Raw genomic sequence first — 27,725 nt, forward strand, 5'->3', positions numbered from 1 at the left:
CCGTCAGAAGTCCGGAACCAGAATATACGGCGAGGCGATGCAGGATTCACTCCGTTTTGAACTTCCTGAAGCTGACGTCATCGCCAGGCGCGTCGCTCTCCTCCGGGAATCATGGGATATGTAGTCTTTCCCACAAACTCGGCTCTGGACAGTGTTCATAGCGTCCCACCTCCGTGGGTCGTGACACACCGCATACCTTCACAAAGCACTATTGTGTAGATGTGCACACAACACAACAGGCTAGAGTGGGACAAGCTGTATTAAAAACTTTATTTCAAACTGTTGCAACAGACACGGGCGACCACCGCTAGGGAGAGAACTGCTGTAGTCTATTCATAATGTACCATCTGCAGCCCATATGCCTCGAACGGAATATGCTACTTACCAGTATGCATCTGTTCTTGGCATAGAGGGCTGCAGAGTGGTACATGCCCTCCCAGCCTCCCCGGAAACCTGTGTCTGTTCCAACAATATCTTATTCAGATACACTTACATGGGCATTTCTATCTGTATTCTATCATACTACTCCATCTAACCCTACTATGGCAAAACAATCTAAGGATGGAGCCGATGCCCATGCGCACTAGCAACCAAAGGAGGAGTCACCAACCTTCAAAAGACTCTCCAAGAGAAAAACAAAGTGCAATCATCCGAGCCCAACACCAGATGGCGATCTATTCATAATGTACCACTCTGCAGCCCTCTATGCCAAGAACAGATGCATACTGGTAAGTAGCATATTCCTTATTATTCCAACTCCAGTCTACATACAGTAGGGAAGATGTTGGATAGTAAATTATACTATTCTTTGTCCTAGAGCGCCATCCAGCGCAAGTCGTTGTAACGACTTGCGTTGTAAAAACTGCGTTGTAAACGACGTTTCCCGCTTCACATACTGCAGAAAGTGTCCCTGTCTTCAAACACTACCTGGCTGAGTGCCAACAATATGATCTCTTCCCCTTGATAAAGGTCTGCCAGAGTGTAGCATCCTCCATTCCTCCAGCCTGCCACTGATATACCCCAGGTTATGTTTCTGAACAACTGCAGCCACCACACATTCAACAATCTAGAAATGGGGGGACGCACCAGTACCCTCTTAACTGCTAAGTCCCACATCCTAGCTGTCTGTGAAAGGAGAGACGGTAATGATTCCCGCCCCCCATTCCTTGGAGCAATCTTTTTCCCAATTATCTGCTTCTTCACCCCACTTTGCTGCATGTTGTAACCACTGTGCTATATGGCATAACTTTATATATGAGAGGTCCAAAGAGCTCTCGTCGTGTCTATCTCTCTTTAATGCCTCCAGTCACACTTGGCTTCTTTACCCCACCCATACCAACGAGATCAAGAGGCTACCTAGCTTTTTGAATGTAAATCGCGGAATATCAAACAAAGTACTTTGAAGTGTGTACAGACACCGGGGTAGGAACACCATCTTTGCGACTGCTATTCTACCCATCGTAGACAACGGGAGGGTGATCCAGAATTGTTCTACGGTTCGAAGACCCTGGAATATTTTGCCCATATTATAATTATATCCCTGGTCTATAGTGTGTGCTATTTATATTCCCAAATATCAGAATTTTCAGTCTACTATCTCAGCTCTACCTATGGCATCCTCATCTGGGCTCATAAAGGGAATATCACAGTTTTTACTTTATTTATTTATTTATTTATTTGTATTCTTCTATAGCGCAGGAATCGACCCCAAGGGTATCTCCGCGCTTATGGTCTTCCAAGATGCCAGATCAGAAACATAGTCATAGAGAGCCCAAGATCTTATACAGCCGGAAACAGATGAGTTTTTAGGGATTTCTTGAAGGCATGTATGTTAGTGATTTGTCTTAGGACAAGGGGCAGAGTGTTCCACAAAGTGGGGCCCTTATTGGACAGGGCACGACCCCCTTGTCTTGCCTTCTTGATCCGAGGGACTTGTAACAATAATAGGTTGCTAGAGCGCAATGAACGGGCCGGGATTTACAGCTGAAATAGTTCAGCCAGATATTTAGGGCCGGATCCCTGAAGGCATCTGTGGATTACACAGCACACTTTGAACTCAATTCGCTGGCGGATAGGCAGCCAGTGGAGTTTATGCAAAAGAGGGCGTGAAGAGGACCTAGGAGGAGCGTCCAGGATTAATATGGCCGCAGTATTCTGGACCACCTGCAGACGACTCAGTTGCTCCTCGTTGGCAGAAAGGAGTAGTCCATTGCAGTAGTCCAATCTACTGACGACCAGTGTCTGGACCAGTGTTTTCCTGTAGCAGTCATCCAGGAACGGGATCACACGCCTCAGGAGCCCAATGGTCCTGAAACAGGTTCCCGCCACCAGACTCACATGTTCCTTTAGTAATAGCGCCTGATCAAGCCGCACCCCCAAATTTTTTACTATCTGCTTACGGAGAGGAGCAGATCCTAAATCCGGGGGCCACCACTCAGGTGACCACAAGAGGGGAGCTTCTCCAAAAAGCACGACCTCCGTCTTGCTTACATTGCATTGTAGGCAATTGGAGGCCATCCAATCAGATACTGCTCTCATACCGGTGGCAAATGCATGTTTGATTGCCGGTGTCAGGGTATGGAAGGGGAAGAAAAGCTGAGTATCGTCAGCATACGATATTGGAGTGAACCCATATTCTCTCACAATATCCGCCAAGGGGGCCATATACACATTAAAAAGTGTAGGGCTTAGGCATGAGCCCTGTGGAACACCCCCTTAGTGAGCTCCCTAAAGATCGATTGATGGGAGCCCAACCTGATGGTTTGTGATCGACCCAAAAGAAAGCTTTTTAGCCAGGCCAGAGCCGAACCGCCTATTCCCACCTTCCGCAGACGACCGAGAAGAATATCATGCGAAACCGTATCAAAGGCAGCGGACAAATCCAACAGCACCAAGATCATGGAGCCTCCTCTATCCTGTGCCATCCTGATGGTATTGGTCACGGAGAGGAGGGCCGACTCAGTGCTGTGGTTAGGTCTGAACCCAGATTGAGAATGGTCCAGACCACCCGCTGCCTCGATAAACTTGGATAGATGGGTATTCACATGTTTCTCGGTCATTTGATATTTGATATTTGATATTTGTGGGGTATTTCTTGAGCGCGACGTTCGCTCCGGAGGGAGCATCTTGGCGCTGAGGATCCCAAATGAGCCATTCCAGAAAGAGTTAGATGGAAGCTTTGGCGGAAGCGTCAGAGAGATTAAAGATCCATGTCTTTAGATGCTTTCTAAAGGGTTTTTCCTGGGTTTGTTGTCTGAGGGTTTTAGGCAGTGTGTTCCAAGCTTTAGTTGCGAGGAAACTGAGGGTTTTCCCACCCTTCGTTTTCAGATTGTAGCATCTTGCTGATATGAGGAAGTAGAGAGATAGGACGGAGATCGGAGAGGTCTGACCATGGCAGGGCTGCATTCTTTCGAATAGGGTTCACTACCGCTCTCTTCCATTCACCTGGCACATGTCCTTCTCTAAGGGAGAGATTGATCACTGTTTGAATTCCAAGTAGGAGCAGATTCCCTAAAGAGCCCACCATCTTTGCTGGCAGGAGATCTGAGGGAGATCCTGTTTTAATGTGACTGCCAAGGGAAGTAGCATCAGGAAGATTAATCTCTGGAAATGTGGTGAGTGAGATACTGGCACACACAAATGGCGGAGGTGAAAAAGGTGAAATAGGTGATGTCAGGGAGGAACTGATGGTATTACTCCCAACAATCCCTGACTGCTTGATTTTCCCATAGATAAGCTCTATTTTGTTCTCGAAGAATAACGATATTTCATCACACAGGGTTTGAGAGAAGTCATCTGGACTCTCGCAGGCCACAGGTTTTGTAAAGGACTGTAACATCTTATAGAGTTCTATGGAAGAGTTGCCTGCTTCAGCCAATTGTGATGCAAGACTTTACTAACCTGGAATCCATAAATTCCCCCAAATCTATACATTTCGTGTATCAGCACTGGTACAGACCTACCCAGCTGGTGAAAGTACACCAAAGCATTGTCCGCATATGTGTCAACTCCCCCATTGAGATATTCCATTTGCCAGCACTTCTCTGAGCTCAACAGTCACTGGTTCCATCGCCAGCAAAAATAATAGTAGTGTTAAAGGACACCCCTGGCAGGTCCCTCTGTTTATGTTCCACTGCTCCAAGATCATCCCATCAGATTTTACACTAGCCACGTCTTTTTTAATATAACAGCCGAACACAGCATCTCCTAAAATAACTGCGGTCGTGTATCTCCAGTATAGCATATCAAATGCTTTTTCTGTGCCAAGCGCAATCAGTGCTCGAGCCATTTCTGATTCCATAATTTTGTAGACAGCATGACTTACCCATCTTAAACTAAGGTTTATGCTGAGAGCAGCTCCAGGATTGGTGGGAACAGGCTAACCCATAGCTCATTTTTAGCCTGGGGGGCTGTGCCAGCAATGCCCCGGCTGTCTCACAGCCATGGTATTGCTGGGTGCGCACTACATATGCCAGGCTGGCCAAAGCAATAGAGCTGGCCAACCCGACATGCGCACTGCAGGGGCAGCTGTAATCCTGCAATTGCAGGATTCAGCCCTGCCCCCTGCCCTCGCACTGTGGTGTTTAAGTAAAATGGCATTGAACTGCCCTTTTTCTTATTCGTCTGTGCCTACTGCACTTGTAGCAGGGGGTGACGCTCTTGGCTCTTCCGCTCAAACGGAGGAGCTGCCCCTGTAACTATCTGGTTGTGACCTCTCTGTTGGGGTGGATGAATGGGCCCAAGATCCACTACAACCACAATAGTAATCAGGTCTTGGAAGAAGGTAGAAAAGATGTGGTGGGATGGAAAGTTAACCATGGAAACATCTTTATGGGACTCCATCTATTTTTCTGTCCTTGGAGTGGTTTCCCCCTAACTTTGGTACAGTATCTCCCACGGCTTTTAATGTGTGTTTTGTACAAGACACTGCAGCATTAAACAGCATAGGCAGCCTTGTGCTTCACTGTGCCAAGTGCAAGCAGGGAGATTTGCAGTGCAGGATGCCACAAAGGAGCACAAAATGTCCATCACTGCGTCAAACGTAGGCTTCTAGACACAAATGCAGGATAGAGGGGGGCTTTTTTACAAGCCCCTTGCGACACCCGTACGTCACTTTTCCCATGTTAAAAATGACGCAAAAGTGGCGCAAGGGGCTTGAAAATAAGCCCTATGGTGTCTTTATTCTTTTGTTATTGTATTTTATGCCAATTCACAGTGCTTCAGCAAGATGTCATGTATCTAAAGAAATGTTTTGCCACACTATCAGTGCCCATCAGTGCATCACGTGCAAGTGTCTGAGTTCCTGCATAGTGTCCTGCAGGGGCTGTAATGCCACTCTGTGTGGGTGCCTGCAAGTCCTTACAAGGAAGCAGCAGTTTGTTCACGCTATGCTTTCCCGTTTTCACTCATTCCTTTTTCATCCTTCCTTCTTCCAGGTACTTCAACATAGAGCGTGGAAGTAACATGTGCGGCCTCGCGACCTGCGCCTCGTACCCTGTCCCACAGGTGTAACCCGGATAGACTGGAACAGGAGAGGAAAAGGACCTCTTTTCACTATCTCAGGATCCCTCTTACTGCTTTCATTTGACATAACAAAACTGGAAATGTGATTCATTGATTGAAAGCTTATAATGCACACTGTCGTGTAAATCACATCACGGCCCAGACAGACCCACACAAGTGCCTTCTCCTCCTTGCTCAGCCAGTTATGGGTGGAAGAACATTTCAGGTCAGCACTGGAGGGAAACCTGTTACTGTGAATTTTAAGTAACTTTAATTGGATGTTATGTTTTAGAAAAAAGATTTTCTTGGACAAGTTGCATGCAGGCACGGCAGGACAGGGCCCAAGAACAGAGCTGTCAGAGTCAAGCATGAGCCCTCTCTCCTCTCTGGGGATAAGCCCAGAGGCAGGGTGGCCTAACCAGTGACCGGGGAGTCCAGCAACAAGCCGGTGACGTGGTAAGGCCAGGGCAGATCAGTCAGGTCATGCGGGTGCTTTTAAGACATGGATGGGACAGTTCAGCACATATCAGACTTGATAGATTTCTCAAGAATTTTGCCTTTGCCCTCTTTAATCACTGACCTGCTGGGAAATCTCTCACTGTCCTTGTAGGCCAGTCTGCTTCTAGACATGTACAACTCTCAAAGTTTATATCTAAAAAGGAAAAGAGGTTCTGTGATTCCTCTTTGTTAAAAAACGTTTGTTTTTACTTCTGTTCAGCCTCCGGACACCTCCTTGCCTGTTGTTGTTGATACACTTGACAAGCACTTTTGAAAAATTTCAAGGCACTTTGTAAAAACGTGTGTGCAATATGGCAGCGGTGACTCAATGGAGGTCTGTCAGCACCCCGACCCCCACTACATACACTGGCCATGACTTCACCTTGATAGGGTAGGTCGCTTCTAACTCCAGTCCCAGCTACTTTGGGTGTAAGAGTTAAACTCTCGAATGACCAGGACGAAGGATTCGTGAGGTTAAGTTAAGGTCAGATCAAAGTAATAAAAATTAATGTTTTGGTCAAAGTTATAAACATAAAAGTCAGAGTAGAAGTACTTGGGGCGTACTGAATCACTATCTACCATTTGTATTAAAATGGCCATCCACAAATATAAGTGGAAAAATGGATGTCCAAGCACTTACCATGCACTGACCCACTTTAGAGTGATAAAGGCTTCACCTGGGAAGTAATGAATTGCATATCTATGGTGAAGAATATGCCACGATTGGATTCTCCTCATTGTTAGCACTTTCCCCAAAAAAACATTTGGCACTTTCCATTATCACCCATCTCTAAATCAGTTCCTTGGTTTAGTGCAAAGTAAACACTTCCCATGCCTTCTTTACATGGCATAAAACTGGGACAGACAGACTTTTTGGAATAATTGGACACCCACTGTCCCAAAATGACAGGCTGGTGCCCGTGAAGGGCCTGCAGTGTGAGAATAGGTGTGACACAGCTAGACACACATTGAGGGCTTTGGGCCTTTGGTCTGCACCTATTGGTCTGTTAAGTTGTCATTCACATTTCGGTGGGTCAGCCCATTGCTATCACCAGATCTCCTCACTGTGAGTGACGTCATTTTGCTTGTGCACATCTACACACAAACTAGTCCCCTTTATTGCCAAGGCTCGTTGTCCAATCTGTGTATTTTTTTCTTTCTTACTTGTCTTTTTGATGCCTCTACCTCCCTGCCTAGGTTTGCTTGACATATTTAATTAAGTGTAACATTTTAAACAGCAGAGATATTCAAATTAGGGATGCTTTTATTTGCAGGTATGAAAGGCTGCACTGCTGCCTCGATGAAACAATAAACAATGCACTTGTGGTAAATCTGTATGCCGCTGTCACTGAAGTTATTTCAAAAGTTCATGCACAACAAATAATTAAATTACTTCTTCTCAACTAAGTTCTAACAAAGCAGGTTTCGTGTTATCTTCTATAAAAAATTTTTTTGCATGGTGAACCTTTAACGAGATTTTCGGTCTGATCCCACCCACTGCCTTTTTGCCGTGCGCAATCTTACAGATATCGATAATAAAATACAAACACCTGAACACATTTTATTACGATGTACTCTATGGGCTCCTTTTCATATTTAAATGCTTCATCTGCTCTTTTGTGTTTAACTTCTCGTGATAAAATACAATTTTAGTTATTGGTGCCAAAGCCCTAACCCACCCGCCTGTGTTCATCATGACATATTGCTTTAAACCTCGGTTTCATTCACTTCCATTGCAGCTGAACGCTGGAGCCATATTCTGGTAGCAGCAGCCCATGACGCTTTTAGGACCCGATTCACTAACAGACTTACGGCTCATAAAGTTAGGAGTGAGTAGTCTCTGCACTCGGGGCGCAATCTCTGCCATGAGCTGAGTTCTACAGATTCCGCCCGAGTGCGAGACTCCACACTTGTAACTTTACGAACCATAAGTCCTTCAGTGAATTGGGCCAACTGAGTCTTTGTTAAGGTTAGCCAGCAATAGTGGTTATTTTCCTATTATTTAAATTTGGGATACTACAGACCGCCATGGCTTTCTTCACTTGCGATATTTATTTTCAGATAACATTTTCCCAAACAATTTGGTAAATATGCAAAAGATTTTACTTACAATGATGATAGGCTTCATTGCCTGTGTAGGCAAGACAAACAAGCATTGGCATAGCCAATAGGTCTCGCTTTTGAGACCTTATAAGTGTTTAGTTATCCAGCAGAATATCCTTGGTGCAACAACATCAAGTGTTGCATGGCTAAACACTTATAAGGTCCCAAAGGCAAGACCTATTGGCTATGCCAATGCTTGTTTTAAAAATGGTGTCAAGGTTACATGCGAATCTGACATTTAAATTTTAGAGAGATTTACAAGATTGATGGGACTTTATTTGATTGTGATTCTGTATTCACCATCTGAACCTCTATGGCATTTCTCTGTATTGCCTATTTTGAGATTTTTGGAATAAAACTTTTTTTAATACATCTAGAACTCAGTTATTCAGTGGTCCCAGTTACTATTTGATTTATTCTGTTAATTGTCGTGGGCCTGATGTCGTGGAGAGTGGTGATTCATTGCAAGCACAAAGGGTGCTGGAGCTGAATCACCAGAGGTAAATTTTGGGTGACCAAAATATTGGGGTTCAGTTAAATATTGAGGTTATGGCTTTACACTAGTGCTCATGTTATACCTTTGCATTGCGAAGCTTCACCTAAAAGTCTATATTGCACAAACGATAGAACAATGCTTGTTTTACTGTATAAGGAAAGAGTGAACTCCCAAAAGAAAAGCAGAGTTCACTTCTGGTTTAGTGTGTGAAACAAGCAATTTTTTTAATGGACTCGAAGACATAGTAAAAATGTAAAATACAGCTGACAAGTAGCTCCATGTCATGTAAAACACATTTGGCAACAGCACTAACCATACTGAGGTTTTAAGCCCATAATGAAAGAGTTAAAAGCACACCTACCAGCACCGCAATGTAACATGCTATAAACAGAAAAGCTAGGAATAGAAAATGGCTTCTGTTGTATGTTGGAATGCATAGCATGGAATTGTAATGTGCTGACCTCTTCAGAATAAGAATGTGTTGATTAAAAAGAACAGGAGTAGGAGCTGAGAAGCTGCAGTGGTCAGATCTCGGATGGATGGAGTATCTGCTTACTTCGGATAACTCATCAAACATAATTGCAGCCTTTGAAAAAAACTGTTTAGTCTTCCAGTTATTAATCTTAACAGTCAATTAGCTCCTGATATACCAGCATCAATAAAACAATTATGATGAAAAACAAAATCCACTCTATTTCACACTGGTGTCTCTGGAACTCTTGGAGAAACGTATTTATTTCATATTTGTCAGTGAGCAGTCAGTGCCCATTGTCCACAAATAACAGATTTAATCTGGGGCATCAAATATGAGTATGTGCAGAAAATCACAGATGAAGACGAGAATACCAGTTCACAAATTAGGATGGAACCAGTGACAAAAAGGTTTAGAAACAGTAAGATGCTAATTTCTCTCTGTCTGGCAGCCACTCTCCTAGAGGTCTAGAGGTGAAGGAACATCACCTGAAACCTCGCACGCTAGCTGGAGGGGCTGTGTACTTGTCCTAAAGTTTCTATAAGCCTGACTGTCTGCTGAGAGAGCTACAAAGCTTGCATAACCTTGCAGGAGGAGAGACTGTCCAGGAAGGAGCAAGACAGTGCATCCCCAGTATTGGCTGGGTGCACAGAAGAAGCAGAGCATTCTGGGACAACACTGGTGCAAGATGCCCCTACATCTCTCCTATTGGGTCCTGATGGGAACTGCGATTCAGAGACACCGTAATTGCCGAAGGCACAGTTAGGACTGTGATCACTTTTCAGTGGTCGGCCTGTGCATGGCGGCATCTTCCGAATTGCTGAACGTGCCATTACAGGACTGCATTTGCATAGCCAGGCCCGGTCTGGGGATACAGCTGCATTCCAGTTGGCCAGTGTTGGAACCTGGGATGTCAGGTCACCTAAGGTAGCCTGGCCTAGGGTAGGTCACATTCCCTAAAGGCACATGTGTGAAGGTTGCAAACCACCCAGCAGTAAATCCACGCAATAGCACACAAAAATGACACTACACCAATGTATGTAAAAATATGAGCTGGTTTATAAAAATATTCTCTGTTCTCTTATTCTTAGTATTCACAGTTTAGTATTATACATTCTGTCAGGAGAAATAGCATTACTCTTATGTCTTTGGAAAAACTACAGCTCAGTACATGCAGTTGTCATGAAATCAGTAGTAATATTTTCAGCAATGTTAACTTGCATCAGTAATCAACATCAATAGTACATTTCATTACATTAGACTCCAAACTTTACTGGCAATTATTTAGGATTTGTGCCACAAGTTACTCCTCACCTCAAGAAATACAGTGGAAGAGAAAACGAACAGTGAGCCAGGGCACTTTTTATGGGTACTAGAACTAACTTCCCTCAGAAGGGAAAGACCATTTCTTGAACACCACTTCTCTTTACTCCTAAAACGATTGACCCCTGGGAGTGCTCCGTTTTCCCTTTCACCCCCTCACTCCTTACTGTCTTGAGGCTGTATTGCCCAAGTCTCCAGATAACCGGGACAGATGGCTCCGTGGAAGTCTCAGCCGGCGACTGTCCAGTCCGCTACCTCCCGCCCAGCCAGCTGCTCACTCGGTGCTGGCGCGGGGAAAAGCGGTCATGCCACGTCCCCCCACACGGACACCGCCGTCAATGCCCCAAGACTCACTCACACAATCCCGGAGCTGGCGCTGCGGGGACGGACTGGCGCAGACGAGCGCCACTGCCTCTTCCTCTTCTTGTCCGGCTCCGCCTCACAGAGCCGAGCGCTCAATTAGGCATGCGCGAGGAGCGAGTGTCTCCACTCCGGAGGCCACGCTTCTCTGCCGGCACCTCCCTTCTTCTCCGCCCACCGGAAGTCCGCAAGGATTCCTCTAGGTTCGCTCCTCACCTCGGACTCGCTACCACAGCTCCAAATCGGCGCCGATACAGGGGCGGAACAGCCCGACTTCTCCCGGCCTCCGCTCCCTCAGCGACCGCTGCTCTCCTCAGTCAGCGCTCAGCCACTGATCCGGCGCGGCTCACCAGGCGCTGGCTTAGGGGATAGACGGCTCAGCTTCACTCCGCTTCCGCCCCTTCCAAAGTTGGCTCCTCTCCACAGTCAGGGGTCGTCCACAGCAGGTGAGAGATGACACTCTGTGGGATTTTGTAACTAGGGGAAAGTCACTGCAACCAGGGCAGGATTTAGTTGGCAACTGAACAAAGGGGGGCCACAAGGTTAGCCCTATTCCTTCTGATCACTTGTTCAGTAAAAGCCTCTCTCAAGTCCCTCTACTGGGCTGAGGACTGCGCTCCGCAGTACCGCAGTCTCCTTCTCCTCTTCACACCCCGGTATTCCTAGACTAGGGGTTGGTCAGGCGCCCTGGGTCTCCTGCCATCCAAATCAGCAGGGTCAGGTCAGGTAACCCAAGGGAGGAAGGGTGGTGAATCAATAGGTCAACCCTCTGACTATCCTACCCCCACCTTCAGCTACAGCCTGTCCTCCAGCTGACTCTCTCCAGTGAGACAAAATGGCTGTCCAGCATTCCGCCTTTTATAGGCTGACCCTCAGGAGTCCAGAAGGGACCAGAAGGTTCTGGAACGCCCTATTCTACTCTATGGGACAGGTTCTGGGTTTGGCAGTTAGGGCAGTTGGTAGCCACCATTTTGTGACTCCAGCTATTCCCTGTCAGAAAAGGCCTCTAGGCCTGAGGTGAAAAACTATGAGGGGGGGAAAGAACACCTATCCCCTTGTCCAACACCTAGAAAAAGCTAGTGGTCACAAAAATAAATAAAGGTATGAGGGGCAAAAAGGGGACAAAATAAATAATAAATTGGAGGGACTACGCAAAAGCCAGACAGGTCTAACACGCGTCCCCCCCAGCTGAAAGTGGGGAGAACTACCCATCCCCTTGGGAGTCCTCATCACTAAGGCGGAAATACCTGGAGAGACCGTCTGCATTGGCGTGGTCCACTCCAGGCCGATGTTCCACCCGGAAGTCCATTCCCTGTAGGGAGATGGACCACCTCAACAGCTTGGGATTCTCCCCCTTCATTTGCATCAGCCAACGAAGGGGTCGGTGGTCAGTCTGAACCAGGAAGTGCGAGCCAAAGAGGTATGACCGCAGCTTCTTTAGAGCCCACACCACCGCAAAAGCTTCCCTCTCAATTGCACTCCACTTCTGTTCCCGGGGAAGCAGTCTCCTGGATAAGAAGACTACAGGCTGATCCAGGCCCTCTTCATTTAGTTGCGATAACACTGCCCCAATGCCATGTTCTGATGCATCTGTCTGGACAATGAACTCCTTGGAGAAGTCTGGGGCCCTCAGGACCGGTGCTGCACACATTGCCTGCTTCAGTTTCTCAAAAGCTTGCTGACAAGTGTTTGTCCAAACTACCCGTCGAGGTTGTTTCTTAGAGGTGAGCTCTGTGAGAGGCGCTACAATAGTGCCATACCCCTTCACAAAGCGACTGTAGTAGCCTGTGAGGCCCAGGAAAGCTCGGACCTCAGTCTGTGTCTTGGGGGGTTCCCAGGCCATGATTGCCTCAATCTTCGCCTGCAGGGGCTGCACTGTCCCCCTACTTACCAAGTGTCCAAGGTACACAACCGACCCCTGCCCAATCTGGCATTTGCTGGCCTTGATTGTCAATCCAGCTTGTTTCAGGGCCTGGAGAACTGCTTGCAAATGTTGCAAATGGTCCTCCCAACTGTTACTGAAGACAGCAATGTCATCCAGGTAAGCAGCAGAGAAACTCTCCATTCCAGAGAGGACCTGGTTCACCAGCCGCTGAAATGTGGCGGGGGCATTTTTGAGCCCAAAGGGCATCACGCAAAATTGGTAGTGTCCCTCAGGCGTGGAGAAGGCTGACCTTTCCTTTGCTCCATCTGTCAAGGAGATCTGCCAGTACCCCGAAGTGAGGTCAAAGGTACTTAGGTATTGGGCAGCTCCTAACCGGTCAATTAATTCATCCGCCCTAGAGATCGGATGAGCATCAGTCTTTGTAACTGAATTCAGTCCCCGGTAATCCACACAGAACCTCAGTTCTGGTGTGGTGCCTGGTGGAGCGGCTTTTGGCACGAGCACCACCGGACTGGACCAAGGGCTGTTGGAAGGTTCAATTACTCCCAGCTCTAGCATCTTGGCAACCTCTCCATGGATGCTAGCCTTCACCTTGTCGGACAGCCGGTAGGTCTTCGACTTCACTGGTGGGCTGTCCCCTGTGTCTACATCATGGGTGCACAGGTGAGTTCTTCCCGGGACAAGGGAGAACAGCGTAGACTACTACTCCAGTATCTGGCGGCAGTCCTCCCGCTGCTCAGGAGTTAGAGTGGGAGAGAGAATCACTCCCTCCACTGACCCATCCTTCTCTTGAGACGAGAACAAGTCTGGGAGAGGTTCGCTTTCTGCTTCCTCTTCCCCATCAGTCACCATCATCAAAATGACCTCGGGCCTCTCATGGTGGGGTTTGAGTCGGTTGGCATGCAGCACCCGTAGGGGCTGTCGAGGGGTCTTAAGGTCCACCAGGTATGTGGCCTTACCCTTCTTCTCCAACACTTCAAATGGGCCTGTCCAGCGATCCTGAAGGACACTAAGCTCTCCAGGCTCCATCACCCACACTTTCTGGCCAGGCTCCAATTCCACGTGGTGAGCATTGTGGTCATACCACTCTTTCATGACTGCCTGGCTGGCCTCCAGGTTGTCAGAAGCTTGCTTCCACAACTTCGCCATTTGGCTCCTGAAGGCCAGCATGTAGCTCACCACATCCTGGGGGGGTTTCCTGGGAGACTTCTCCCAACCATCCTTCACCAGGCTGAGAGGACCGCGTACAGGGTGCCCATACAGAAGTTCAAAGGGGCTGAAGCCCACTCCCTTCTGTGGCACTTCCCTGTAAGAAAATAGCAAACAGGGTAGGAGGACGTCCCATTTCCTCCGCAGGCTTTCGGGCAGACTTCTGATCATGCCCTTCAAGGTCTTGTTGAACCTCTCAACCAGTCCATTCGGCTGGGGGTGATAAGGAGTGGTGAACCGGTAGGTCACTCCACACTCCTTCCACATCGCCAGCATGTAAGCTGACATGAAGTTGGTTCCCCTGTCAGACACAACTTCCTTGGGGAATCCCACTCGGGTAAAGATCCCCATTAGGGCTCTAGCCACCACAGGTGCAGTGACTGTCCTCAGAGGAATTGCCTCTGGGTACCGTGTGGCATGATCCACCAGAACCAGGATGAACCTGTGACCAGCTGTTGTTGGTGGATCTAAAGGCCCTACAATGTCGATGCCCACCCTCTCAAAGGGTGTGCTAACGACCGGAAGTGGTTCCAGGGGAGCCTTCAGCTTCACCCCTGTTTTCCCACTGGCCTGGCAGGATACACATGTCCGACAATAAGTGTTGGACGCCACTTTCATCTGAGGCCAGTAAAAGTGGAGGACAAGTCGAGCAAAGGTCTTGTCCTGGCCTAAGTGTCCTGCCAAGGGTATAGCATGAGCCAATTCCAGCAGAAAGGCTCTGTATTGTTGCGGGACTACCAAGGCCCTTGATGAACCAGGTAAGGGCACCTTGGGTTCACTGTAGAGGAGTCCATCCTCCCAGTAAATATGGTAGTGTCCCGTAACATCACCTGCTGCCTGGGCTTCAGCCTGTCGCCTCAGTCCCTCAAGGGTAGGGCACTCCCTCTGCCCCTTACAGAATTCCTCTCTGGTAGGACCTCCCTCCACATGCCACTCAGCAGGGATGGGTAAATCCTCCAGAGAGTCTACTTCCCCCTCCACGGACTCCTGGTCCACCACCGCAGGTGGCCGATCTGTCACATGGGGTGTGGAAGCCGAAGCAGGCTCTTCCTGTCTCCGGGTCTGTCCCTTTTTGGCAGCGGGTTGGGCCATTGTTCCAGGCTCCAACCCAGGCGAACTCCCTCTCCGGGCAGTCGCAGACCGTGTGCTCACACAGGCCCAGTCAGGTGTACCCAGCATCGCAGAGTGCGTCCGGTATTCCACCTCTCTCCAAGCGTTGTGCTCCATGTCATTCCCCAGCAGACAATCAACTGGCACGGCAGGGCTTACGGCAACTCGAAGTGAACCTGCAACCCCCTCCCACTCAAAGGGAACCTCAGCCACTGGATAGTGGCCCATTCTGCCGTCAGCCATCACGGCGGGGTGGAGTACATGGGGAACCACCTGCTCTGGAGACACCAGTTGACTTCTCACCATAGTCATACTGGCTCCTGTATCTCTCAAAGCCTCCCCTCTCTGGCCATTGATGGTGACCCATTGCCCATACTTTGCAGTATTTGGGGGCACCTGGATCTTTGGAACCATCTCCCGCTCTCCCAGGGACACTAAGGTGACACCCGCCCACTTACCCCCCTTATCTAAGGGCAACTCCTCCCCGAGCGCTACACTAGCTACTCCCGGTGGTTTTCCTCCGGTGGGAGGGGGTGGTCTCTTTGGGCATCTGACATCTCCCTTATAATGTCCAACACCACCACACTCAAAACAGTGGAGAACCCTTGGCTACTGGCTTTGGCCAGGATTAGGGTTTCTGGGCGGGTTTGCCTTAGGGGTGAAACCTGTTCCCTTTCCTTGGAAATTGTTTTGGGGACCTTTAGAGAACTCCCTCTTTTTATCTTCCCCCTCCTTCTTCTGGGGGGCGCCCTGTCCGGCCTTTTGGGAATCCCCTCCAGTCCCCTTTGAGGACACCCGGGTACTTGCCCAGATGTCCGCCTCCTCTGCAAGCTTCCGGGGATTGGTCAGCTTGCTGTCCACCAGGTGTTGGCGCAGCTCGGGAAAACATTTCTCGAGGAGGTGCTCTTTCAAAAATAGATCATACAACCCCTCATAGTCCTTCACCTCACTGCCCTTGACCCAGCCCTCTAAGGCTTTCTTGGCGTAATCTAAGAAATCCACCCAATTCTGGGTACTCAGTTTATGACTTCCCCTAAATTTTTGTCGGTATTTTTCGGGGGTAAGTCCAAACTTTTTCACCAGCGCCACTTTCATTGTAGGGTAGTGGGTTTGCTCATCCTGCTCCAGAGCCAACAAGGTATCCCTGCCAGCAGGTGGAATATACTTATACAGCCCACCCCCCCAGTGAGTTTCTGAGATCCCATGAGCCCTTAAAGAGACTTCATATGCGGCTAACCATTTGGCAATGTCATCGCCTGTGGTGTAACTAGCAATAACATCCTTGGGTAGATAGGGTCTGGGTTCCCTGGTATTTACTATGTTTTCGCTGCCACCATTATTTGGATTAGGAGACCTTAGTGTTAAGGCTTGAAGGTCTAGCTCCTTTATGGTTCGTTCGTGGGCCAACCTCCTGTCCTCCCGCTCCATTTCTAATTTAGCTAACTCCAATTTCAGTCTCCTCTCCCTCCTCCTGTCTTCCAGCTCGGCGTCAGTTAAACTCCTCACCGAGACGCTGCTGCCCTCCCTCGAAAGTGTCCTGGGACCTGTCAGCAGATTCCCCCCTTCAGCTTGGTACAGCATTGCAGTCTCAAGGACAGTGTCCCTATCACCCTCTTCTGTGTCCTGTTCCTCCTCTATATGAGCTTCCACCCATGCCCTTATGCTTGTCAGTAACTCGCTTTTCTTGGCACCTTTTTTGAAGAATACCCCCTGTCGTTCACACCATTCTTTAAGTTGGGTCACAGTGTAGGACTCTAGCTCCTTAAGGTTTAATTCCATTCTTCAAATATGGGATTAAATGAGCACTCAGGAGAGAACTAAGAAGCGTGATCTGAGGATAACCTCCACCCACCACCAGGAACAAATTTGGAAAAGCAAAAAGACAAATTAGGAGGGCCGCTAGGAGAAAGCTCCTGGTGTAGGCTAGTGTATTACGTTTAATTACTACTGAGTAGCTGCAACCACAGTCAGGATCCCACCGCTGGACACCAATTTTTTGGAACCTGGGATGTCAGGTCACCTAAGGTAGCCTGGCCTAGGGTAGGTCACATTCCCTAAAGGCACATGTGTGAAGGTTGCAAACCACCCAGCAGTAAATCCACGCAATAGCACACAAAAATGACACTACACCAATGTATGTAAAAATATGAGCTGGTTTATAAAAATATTCTCTGGACTCTTATTCTTAGTATTCACAGTTTAGTATTATACATTCTGTCAGGAGAAATAGCATTACTCTTATGTCTTTGGAAAAACTACAGCTCAGTACATGCAGTTGTCATGAAATCAGTAGTAATATTTTCAGCAATGTTAACTTGCATTAGTAATCAACATCAATAGTACATTTCATTACATTAGACTCCAAACTTTACTGGCAATTATTTAGGATTTGTGCCACAAGTTACTCCTCACCTCAAGAAATACAGTGGAAGAGAAAACGAACAGTGAGCCAGAGCACTTTTTATGGGTACTAGAACTAACTTCCCTCAGAAGGGAAAGACAATTTCTTGAACCCCTCTTCTCTTTACTCCTAAAACGATTGACCCCTGGGAGTGCTCCGTTTTCCCTTTCACCCCCTCACTCCTTACTGTCTTGAGGCTGTATTGCCCAAGTCTCCATATAACCGGGCTGACAGATGGCTCCGTGGAAGTCTCAGCCGGCGACTGTCCAGTCCGCTACCTCCCTCCCAGCCAGCTGCTCACTCGGTTCTGGCGCGGGGAAAAGCGGTCATGCCACGTCCCCCCACACGGACACCGCCGTCAATGCCCCAAGACTCGCTCACACAATCCCGGGGCTGGCGCTGCGGGGACGGACTGGCGCAGACGAGCGCCACTGCCTCTTCCTCTTCTTGTCCGGCTCCGCCTCACAGAGCCGAGCGCTCAATTGGGCATGCGCGAGGAGCGAGTGTCTCCACACCGGAGGCCGCGCTTCTCGGCCGGCGCCTCCCTTCCTCTCTGCCCACCCGGAAGTCCGCAAGGATTCCTCTAGGTTCGCTCCTCACCTCGGACTCGCTACCACAGCTCCAAATCGGCGCCGATCCCCACGCCGATACAGGGGCGGAACAGCCCGACTTCTCCCGGCCTCCGCTCCCTCAGCGACCGCTGCTCTCCTCAGTCAGCGCTCAGCCACTGATCCGGCGCGGCTCACCAGGCGCTGGCTTAGGGGATAGACGGCTCAGCTTCACTCCGCTTCCGTCCCTTCCAAAGTTGGCTCCTCTCCACAGTCAGGGGTCGTCCACAGCAGGTGAGAGATGACACTCTGTGGGATTTTGTAACTAGGGGAAAGTCACTGCAACCAGGGCAGGATTTAGTTGACAACTGAACAAAGGGGGGCCACAAGGTTAGCCCTATTCCTTCTGATCACTTGTTCAGTAAAAGCCTCTCTCAAGTCCCTCTACTGGGCAGAGGACTGCGCTCCGCAGTACCGCAGTCTCCTTCTCCTCCTCACACCCCGGTATTCCTAGACTAGGGGTTGGTCAGGCGCCCAGGATCTCCTGCCATCCAAATCAGCAGGGTCAGGCCAGGTAACCCAAGGGAGGAAGGGTGGTGAATCAATAGGTCAACCCTCTGACTATCCTACCCCCACCTTCAGCTACAGCCTGTCCTCCAGCTGACTCTCTCCAGTGAGACAAAATGGCTGTCCAGCATTCCGCCTTTTATAGGCTGACCCTCAGGAGTCCAGAAGGGACCAGAAGGTTCTGGACCGCCCTATTCTACTCTATTGGACAGGTTCTGGGTTTGGCAGTTAGGGCAGTTGGTAGCCACCATTTTGTGACTCCAGCTATTCCCTGTCAGAAAAGGCCTCTAGGCCTGAGGTGAAAAACTATGAGGGGGGAAAGAACACCTATCCCCTTGTCCAACACCTAGAAAAAGCTAGTGGACACAAAAATTAATAAAGGTATGAGGGGCAAAAAGGGGACAAAATAAATAATAAATTGGAGGGACTACGCAAAAAGCCAGACAGGTCTAACAGCCAGGATGTGAGCTCCAAGTGCCAAATACGAGGAACACCTTTGGGGCTGCAACTGCTGACAGTCCAGTTTGGACCTCGTCATCTCAGGACTTGAACTCTTCAGGCGACCGACTGCACAAGGCATGGGAGGCTGCTCCAACTAGGGTGGCGCGACTGAAGTAATTGGTAACAATCCTCATTGTTTAATGGCTAAGTCGAGGGTGATGTGACTAAAAGTACTTAAGATTACAGGTAAGTAATTGTGGAAATTCCACCTAGGTGTTCCACATGAAAAGCAAATCAGCCTGCCTTTAGTAATAATTTGTTTTAAAATAGAACTCCTTCACTTAGAAAATAAAAGAGTGCAGAGCCAATACTCTTACAAGAGTTAGCCAAACGAAATTTCACCTTTTTTCTTTATTTCCTTCAAACAAAAGCGTTGTGCCATTTACAACCTTGACAGGTCGTTGTAGGGGACAATAGGAAGGTGAAAAAGATAGAGTATGTGGGAGCATGACAGCTGGACCAAGAGGGTGTAATGAACAATGAAAAAAAAAACGATGGAGAGCAACTGAATAGTTCATGAGGAAATATTGCACAAGTGCGTCTGTATTTGATGAACATAGAAGTATATTTTTCTCCTATCCCCCATCATGTGCCCTCCACCGCCCCCCTCCCCGATCTCCACATGTAGAGGATGTTGTTGAGCATTTTAGTTTGTGGGCAAACATGTTTTAATAGTTAGGCTGTTGGAATGCACGACAACAAATACTTCCTCAGTAGTCTTGGGGCTGGCACTCTAATAGGGATGACTGGCTTTCTTTCAAGCATCTAAAACGTCAAAAAAGAATCCATATCTGTTGTAAGTTACTTCTGTTGCGGCCAGAGAGATGCTAACTTGATACAGCTCATGGGAGAAATTACTGAAGAATATGTCAGCTTTTCCCAGCAAAGAAAGCTTCCAGGCAAAGGGTCTTGTTTACATTGTCTCCAGTATGTGTAAGCCAGCGGGATGCTTGACATGCCCGAGTCATGCTAAAGGCAGAACAAAACAAATCGGGATTCTCCTAAAAACACAATTGCTGCAATTAAGTGACTCAACCCTGACAAGACAATAAACGCTAATCCCCACCCAATTAGTGTCCTGGAGCTTATTACTTCCACGACAGCAGCTTTAAATGCTGGTCGTTGAAAGGTGCATCAGGTTACAATGTAACAAATACATGGAAGAGGCGCACATACCTGTTGGACTCTGGCAATTTTGTTGTAAGAATGGAGAACCAGCAGCAACGGAGCATGGACGATTTTTGCTTTGAAAAGTTCAGGCGCTGAAAATAAACAACAAACGCAGCAGGCTGCCGGCAGCAGGGGAGGCGTGCACGTGTCCCCCGCGCGGCAGCAGGGGGGGAGGAGGGAGGTCTGCGCAATTCACTTGCGGGAGCGATAATTGCTACTATATGGTGGCGCTCGCTCCCGCAAGTGAATCTCCACAGGTGCACACGTTGCCATTGAAGGCAATGGAACGCGTGCATGTCTTTGGCTGAAAAGCCAAAGCGATGGCAAAAGGTCTTTTTGCCTATGTAGCGTATGCGCGCTGCACAGGCAAGACCTAATAACGTCGCAACACACCTTGCTTTGCAGATGTTTCTAACTTTTGAATTGTTCCTAATGTTTATACACAACAGGTAATGTAAATATTTACTAGCAACTACTAAGAAACAAAGGGGAATATGAGTTTTGGTGCCGTCAGTGGTTCTTTTCACAAGAACTTTATACTTCGAGGCCAGCCAAGGCACTTTTTTCGATAGCTGTGATCAAAACATTTTCAAAAATAGATTAGTGAAATGGTTAACTTTCTATTTATTGTGATTATACAGTAAAACACACTACACCACTATCAGATATTGGTAAGAAATTACATTTTATGTTACACAGATCAAATTGGATTCTGACTGGTGACACTATGAGTGTTTTTCATCACCTGAAACGCTCCATCTACACTTTTTACTTTTCTTTGTGAAAGACAGTCTTACTTGTCCGTGTCTTGCAAAACACACATCTGCTTTAAAGGCTGAGATGATGCTGCACTTATGTTGACATTCTCCACCATGATAAATAGAACTTCTTGGACAGGTTGTCCTGTCATTTGGCTGGAAGGGAAACCAGAGTTGATCAATCTTGTAGGTTCACCCTTGTGATCAGGTCCTGGCTGGCCTTAGTGGGCACCAGGCGTTTCCCCGGTGGGCCGCCAGAGTTGGGGGCCGGTTTTGGACTCCTGTGGGGCTGTTTTTGTTACCAGACCAGCTGCAATATCAGACCCCTATAACGAAAGCTGCATGTTTTACGCCCTCGCACCCCTGTCTGTCCGTCCCCCGCCCCGCGTGGCCAGCCCGACTCAATTGCCAGGGCTTATTTGCGTTCCTAGTCCACCTGCATGTAGCCTTCAAAGCACCTAATTCCAGCACTATATTCATCCTATTCCCACGGGAACTAGGACGCAAAGCAGTTTGTTTCAATCCCTACATGTGCCTCTAAATGTACCTCTCTCAGTCCAGCAGCACCTCTTGTTGTACCTTTCTGCTCTACAGCACCCTTTCATCTTTACACCAGCTAGTGCTTTTCTGTTTTTTTGTTCAAATAGTCTGGTTTTGTGCTAAAAAAGTAACCTTTATCGTGCATTGGACCACATCCACCACCACCATCCCCACAATCACCAATCCTAACACTACCACTGTCACATCCACTGTTATATGTACAGTAGTACACCACCATCACCACTAATACTACAGTTAGTCCTAATCTCACTATCACTTATACCATCATCACAACTACCGCAAGTACTATCACTATTATCATCACCATTTACACTAATGCTAACATTACCGTCTTTGCTACCTCTACAGCCACTATCACAACTCCTCTCTCCATTACCACCACCATCCCAACTACTACCACCACTGACAGTGCTGCAACCATGACCACTACCACCACCTCTAGCATGACCACAGCTAAACCCATCATCACTACTGCTACTACCATTAACATTTTTACCATCCTCACCACTTCTACCACAAAAAAAAAGTCTCATGTGTTAGTGTGAGTGTTCAAAGTAATTGTGAGATTGAAGCTGTTTTGTGTGCGTAAGTAAAAGAGTAATGTGGACATAGCCAAATGAAACAGCAGGTGTTATTCGGAGAAAAAAAGCCAGACCTTTTGGCTTTGCCAGTGCTTGTTTATAGTGCTTTCGAGCTGCATTCTTTTGGCTTTAAGCCCTGTGTTAATCCTACTTTAGAATAATAACTGTCATCAGCCAGGAAACATTTTATTTACACGTAGCTTCATTATTCATTCCGGGGAATTTCAAATGTATATAATGATCGTATGACTAAATTACTCGAGTATGAATCTATGAAACATCAGTGTATATCAGTGTATTCTGGCCATGGACTCTTTATTTGTATGTTTTTAACAAGAAGTAGACTTATGACAATACAATCACTATTTGCCATTTTGTAATAAAGGATCGTTTTGTATTTGTAAATCACAAATTGCTTTGTTATAGTCGGAGCTATGAATCAGAAAAAATACCTGAAAACATGCATGTTTAACAAACCAAATACAATTGTTATGAAGGAATGGATGCGCATTGAGCAGTCATTTCTAGTCTTCGAAATGTATGATGGAAGAAGTAATGTTAAGCATGCAGTGATGCATCCGTTATCCCCGTTAAGCTTCCCCAGATGTTTTGGAAGCTACCACATAGGACGCGATCATTTGTCCATGTTTAATAGAATTAAATAATAACTGTGAGGTTTGAGGCATGTGTGGCGGTAGATATATATGATTTGCATACTCCTGCCATCTACTGTTAAGTCCAGATGTGTGCAAGTTGTTTTTCAATGAAGAAGTCTTTAGAGTCACGATTTCGAGTGACTCCTCCTCTTGGTGATAATGCGCATGGGTATCGACTCCATTGTTTGATTGTTTTCTTTATGCCGTCAGATTCAGACGTGTGTGCTTGCGCTCTGGGGCGAGACCGTTGCAGTGCTCTTTTTGGTTCATTTTCCACTCGAACCCTCATCAGTATTGTTTTGATCGTGCTTTACCACTCGGCTTATTGAGGAAATCCTTATCGCTCGTCGAATCGACAATCTTCTACCATGGCCTCTACAGAGCCTCATCCTTTGGGCCGTTCATATTCAATCTTTATCAGGTTCTCCAAAAAATGCCCTGCTGGTGATGTAATGGACATCCTTCCATTTCTGCTCTCCCTGCCACTCGAAATATCCTCAGACCAACTCACATCAGGTCTGTAATCTGTGTTTGTCACTGGACCTCAGAGCAGCGGATTGCAAGGCCTTTTTCTCCTTCGGCTCAAAGAAAACACTCCAAGATCGTCAAGCACAACGGTTCGAAATCCAGCAGAGGTGCATTGAAGACCCTTCTGACATCTTCGACCATGAAGACATTGGTCAAGCGGTAGAAGAACACCCTGAAGCTTCTGTAGTTGAAGTTTTGGCTTTCTTTGTTGAGTGCAGTTCCAACTCCGAACCCAAAGTTGACTTCAAGATGACAGACGTGATACAGGCTCCACAGTCCATGAGTTCGGTATCCCCTGTCCCTCAACCCTTTTGTTGGACAAGGGAAAAAACACACATCCCCAATTGATCAAGAGACCCTCGGACCACCACTGCCTCGTGTCCATGTACAGCACCGAGCGTCTGGTTCGGATGTTCCCTCCTCTGGTTTTGCGCCAAATCACCAACCGAAGCCTTCGGTACCAATCACCCTGGCACCCAATCGCCTGTCCGTGCCGACATCCATCCATCGCTTCGACCCAAGTGGAATTTTGGCGCTGAAACGCAAGCAAAGCTTGAATCAAAAAGCTTTGAAGCCTGCTTTAAAAGCCTATACCAACAAATCAGTGGAGCCTATCCTCCTTAAATTATAAGAAAAGCCGGATGCTCAACAGAAGGAGATCCACATTCAGCCACACACCAGACAAATCTTGCAAAGCCTTTAGCACTGATTCTGCCACCATAAAAAATACAGATGTCTTTCCAAGAGGCACCTGACTCGCCCACAACACCTAAAAGGAAGAAAATGGACAAAGCCGCTAGTCTGTTGCCTCCTCCACCACCCACACCACCTCTACCAACACCACCACCACCGGACTCACCATCTCCATCACGGACTGTTGAAGATCCCCTTAATGTCTCCCTGCAGGGATCAACTGTCAATGGTACAGGTGGGCACAGTGCTTGGATGACAGCTTTGGGACACAACCACACAATGACCACTGGGGTGTTTATGACATAGTCCATCCAGGGGACACTGACCCTAATTTATATCCCGCATGTCCATAACCTCCTGACGATTCCACTACTTATCAGGAGTTAATTGGTAGGAGTGCTACTTTTTAAGACTTCCAGCTCCACGAGGAGTTCTTTGAGTCCTCATAGTGCCACCCAGTACTTATGCTAAAAGGCATGTTACACCACACTGAAAATATTTTTAACGCCCAGGGTGGATTAAAAAAAATATATAAAGCCTATCCTTCAGGTTCCATGTACATTAGAGGACAAGTACCACCAGACTCCCCAGTGATCACCACTGCTCGTAAGTTTGCGAATACACAAGTTAGCAGAGACAGCCCGCCACCTGACATAGAGAGCAAGCACATTGATGCAGCAGGGAAAGGGGTTGCAGCACTATCTGAACAACATTAGCGTATTGCCAATTCAATGGGTTTACTTGCTCGCTATGATCGTGCACCCTGGGACGAAATAGAGGAACTCTTTCAACATCTCCTAGATAAGTACAGAAAAACTTGTCTCAGATGGCAAGTTAATATCAAATCCATCCATCCGTTGTGCCCTAGACTCTGTTGACACTGCAGCTAGAGGCATCAATGCAAGCATCTTGCTTCGATGCCACGCATGGCAACGTATTTCTGGGTTCAAACCTGAAGTACAGCAGAGTTTACTTAGCATACTCTTTGACAAAGAGCATCTTTTTGGTCCCCAAGTTGACAAGGCCCTAGAAAAATGTAATAAGACATGGAAACAGTGAAATCAATGGGAGCCCTTCAAACAGCTACTCCCCATGGCTCCTTTCACCGCTCCCACTATAGTGGAGGGTCCAAAACTACCTCTTCAGACACCTCCACCTCGTACTAGGGCAGTGACAACCAAAACTCCTCTCTCCGAGAGGTTACTTTAGAGGCTCCTACAGGGACAACAATGCCAGAGGTATAGGCAAGGGTGCTTCCCCACTTGGTGTAACACCCAACACCAAACAATGACTTCCCTCTCCTCCCCCTGACCATAAAAAACATGTTGAGGACGTTTACATGACTTTCTTCCCACATGGCAAGCAATAACATCAGATCAGTGGGTGTTAGACATTAACCAACACTCGCCACTCGGAAGCACCACCAACTCATCCGCGCCGCCAAGAAAACTGCATTCAAGGACCGGCTGGACAACAACGCACACAACTGCAAGGAACTCTTCAACATCGTGAAAGAGCTCTCCAACCCCAACGCCGGAAACAATGACATCACCCCTTCGCAAGACCTCTGCAACTCCCTTGCCTCCTACTTCCACAACAAGATCGCGGACATACACAACAGCTTCAGCACCCAACCGACGCACGCCAGGACCACAGCAACACCGCCCACCACCACCCTCCGAGCCTGGACTCCGATCAGCACCGAAGACACCGTCCACATGATGAACTCCGTCCACTCCGGATCTCCGACCGACCCCTGCCCTCACCACATCTTCAACAAGGCCGACGCTGTCATCGGACCCCACCTGCGGGACATCATCAACACCTCCTTCGACACCGCCACCTTCCCCGAGAGCTGGAAGCACGCCGAACTCAGCGCTCTTCTCAAGAAACCTACAGCAGACCCCACCGAACTCAAGAACTACCGCCCTATCTCGCTACTCCCGTTTCCAGCCAAAGTCATCGAGAAGACCGTCAACAAGCAGCTGGCCGCCTTCCTCGAGACGAACGAATCCCTCGACCCCTCGCAGTCCGGCTTCCGAGCCAACCACAGCACCGAGACCGCCCTCATCGCCGCCACCGACGACATCCGAGCCCTGATGGACAACGGAGAAACAGCGGCCCTCATCCTCCTAGACCTCTCCGCGGCCTTCGACACTGTCTGCCACCGCACCCTAGTGCAACGCCTCAGCAACGTCGGAATCCAGGAGAAGGCACTGGAATGGATCGTCTCCTTCCTCGACGGAAGAACACAGAGAGTCCGCCTACCGCCGTACAAGTCAGAGGCCACCGAAGTCATCTGCGGCGTCCCTCAAGGATCCTCGCTGAGCCCTACCCTCTTCAACGTCTACATGAGCCCCCTCGCGGCCATCGCACGCCAACACAACCTCAACATAATTTCCTACGCCGACGACACCCAGCTGATCCTCTCCCTGACCAACGACCCCGCCGCCGCCAGAGCCAACCTGCACGAAGGGATGAAGGAGGTAGCCGAATGGATGACGACCAGCCGCCTGAAACTGAACTCAGACAAGACGGAGGTCCTCATCCTGGGCTCCACGCCCACCGCCTGGGACGACTCCTGGTGGCCCCCCGCCCTGGGCACCACACCCAAACCGACGAACCACGCTCGCAACCTCGGCTTCATCCTGGACTCCTCACTCTCCATGACCAGACAAGTCAACGCCGTCTCCTCGCCGTGTTTCAACATCCTGCGCATGCTACGGAAGATCTTCTGGTGGATCCCCACGGAAACCAGGAAGACCGTCACCCAGGCCCTCGTCACCAGCCGACTGGACTACGGCAACGCCCTCTACGCCGGAACCACCGCCAAGCTCCAGAAGAGACTTCAGCAGATCCAGAACGCCTCAGCCAGACTCATCCTCGACATCCCACGAAACAGCCACATCTCCGGACACCTGAGAGACCTGCACTGGCTCCCCGTCAACAAAAGAATCACCTTCCGTCTCCTCACCCACGCACACAAAGCCCTACACGACCAAGGCCCGAGCTACCTCAACAACCGAATCAACTTCTACGCTCCCAAACGCCACCTCCGTTCAGCCAGCCACGCCCTCGCCGCCGTCCCACGCATCCGCAGAGCGACAACAGGAGGAAGGTCCTTCTCCTACCTGGCCGCCAAGACCTGGAACTCCCTCCCTCCCGACCTGCGCCTGACCCAAGACCACCTCTCCTTCAGGAAGAAGCTCAAGACCTGGCTGTTCGAGCAGTAACGGCACCCCCCCCTAAGCGCCTTGAGACCCTACGGGTAAGTAGTGCGCTCTATAAATGTCTTGATTGATTGATTGATTGTCTGAAGCTCATCACCACACCTCCCCACATTCTACCTCGCACCCACAGGTTATCACTGGAATTTCAAACATTGCTCAAACAGGAAGTTCAATTTCTTCCACTCAAAGGAGCTGTAGAACTTGTCACTCTACGTCATCAAGGCCAATTTAAGACCTCAGGCCACAAAACCATTACATCATGTCAGATTGTTTCCATATGGTCATTCTCCAAGACGTGATCCTACTTCTCCAACAAGACTACTTTCTAGCAGCTATGACGGAGGAGCGTGGTCCCCCCTTGCCAGCCTCAAAACTTTAAAAATAAAACTATAATAAAATGGGTTTATTATTGTTTTATTTTTGAAGACCTAAGGGCCGGGCCAAGTCTTGGGGACGGGGTCATCATAGAATCAGTCACGAGGTGGAGGGGGATGGGCACTGCTATTAGTGTGCATGTCGGTTTGGCTGGCCATCTTAGGATGGTCAAACCGACATGCGCACTGAGCTGTCTCC

General features: G+C 48.4%; 1 protein-coding gene across 1 annotated transcript in view; it reads left to right on the top strand.

Moving 5' to 3' along the window:
* CTSH (cathepsin H) overlaps positions 1-7,335 on the top strand; it is a 173,915-nt gene extending 166,580 nt beyond the window's left edge. The window contains exon 12 of the mRNA XM_086957897.1: positions 5,436-7,335. Within this exon, the coding sequence (XP_086814023.1) occupies positions 5,436-5,511 (76 nt within the window). The 3' untranslated portion in view covers positions 5,512-7,335. The remainder of the gene's footprint in view (positions 1-5,435) is intronic.
* The last annotated feature ends 20,390 nt before the right edge of the window (positions 7,336-27,725 follow it).

The sequence above is a fragment of the Lissotriton vulgaris genome, chromosome 2_1 (assembly GCF_964263255.1).
Source record: "Lissotriton vulgaris chromosome 2_1, aLisVul1.2, whole genome shotgun sequence".
NCBI classification, from domain to species: domain Eukaryota; kingdom Metazoa; phylum Chordata; class Amphibia; order Caudata; family Salamandridae; genus Lissotriton; species Lissotriton vulgaris.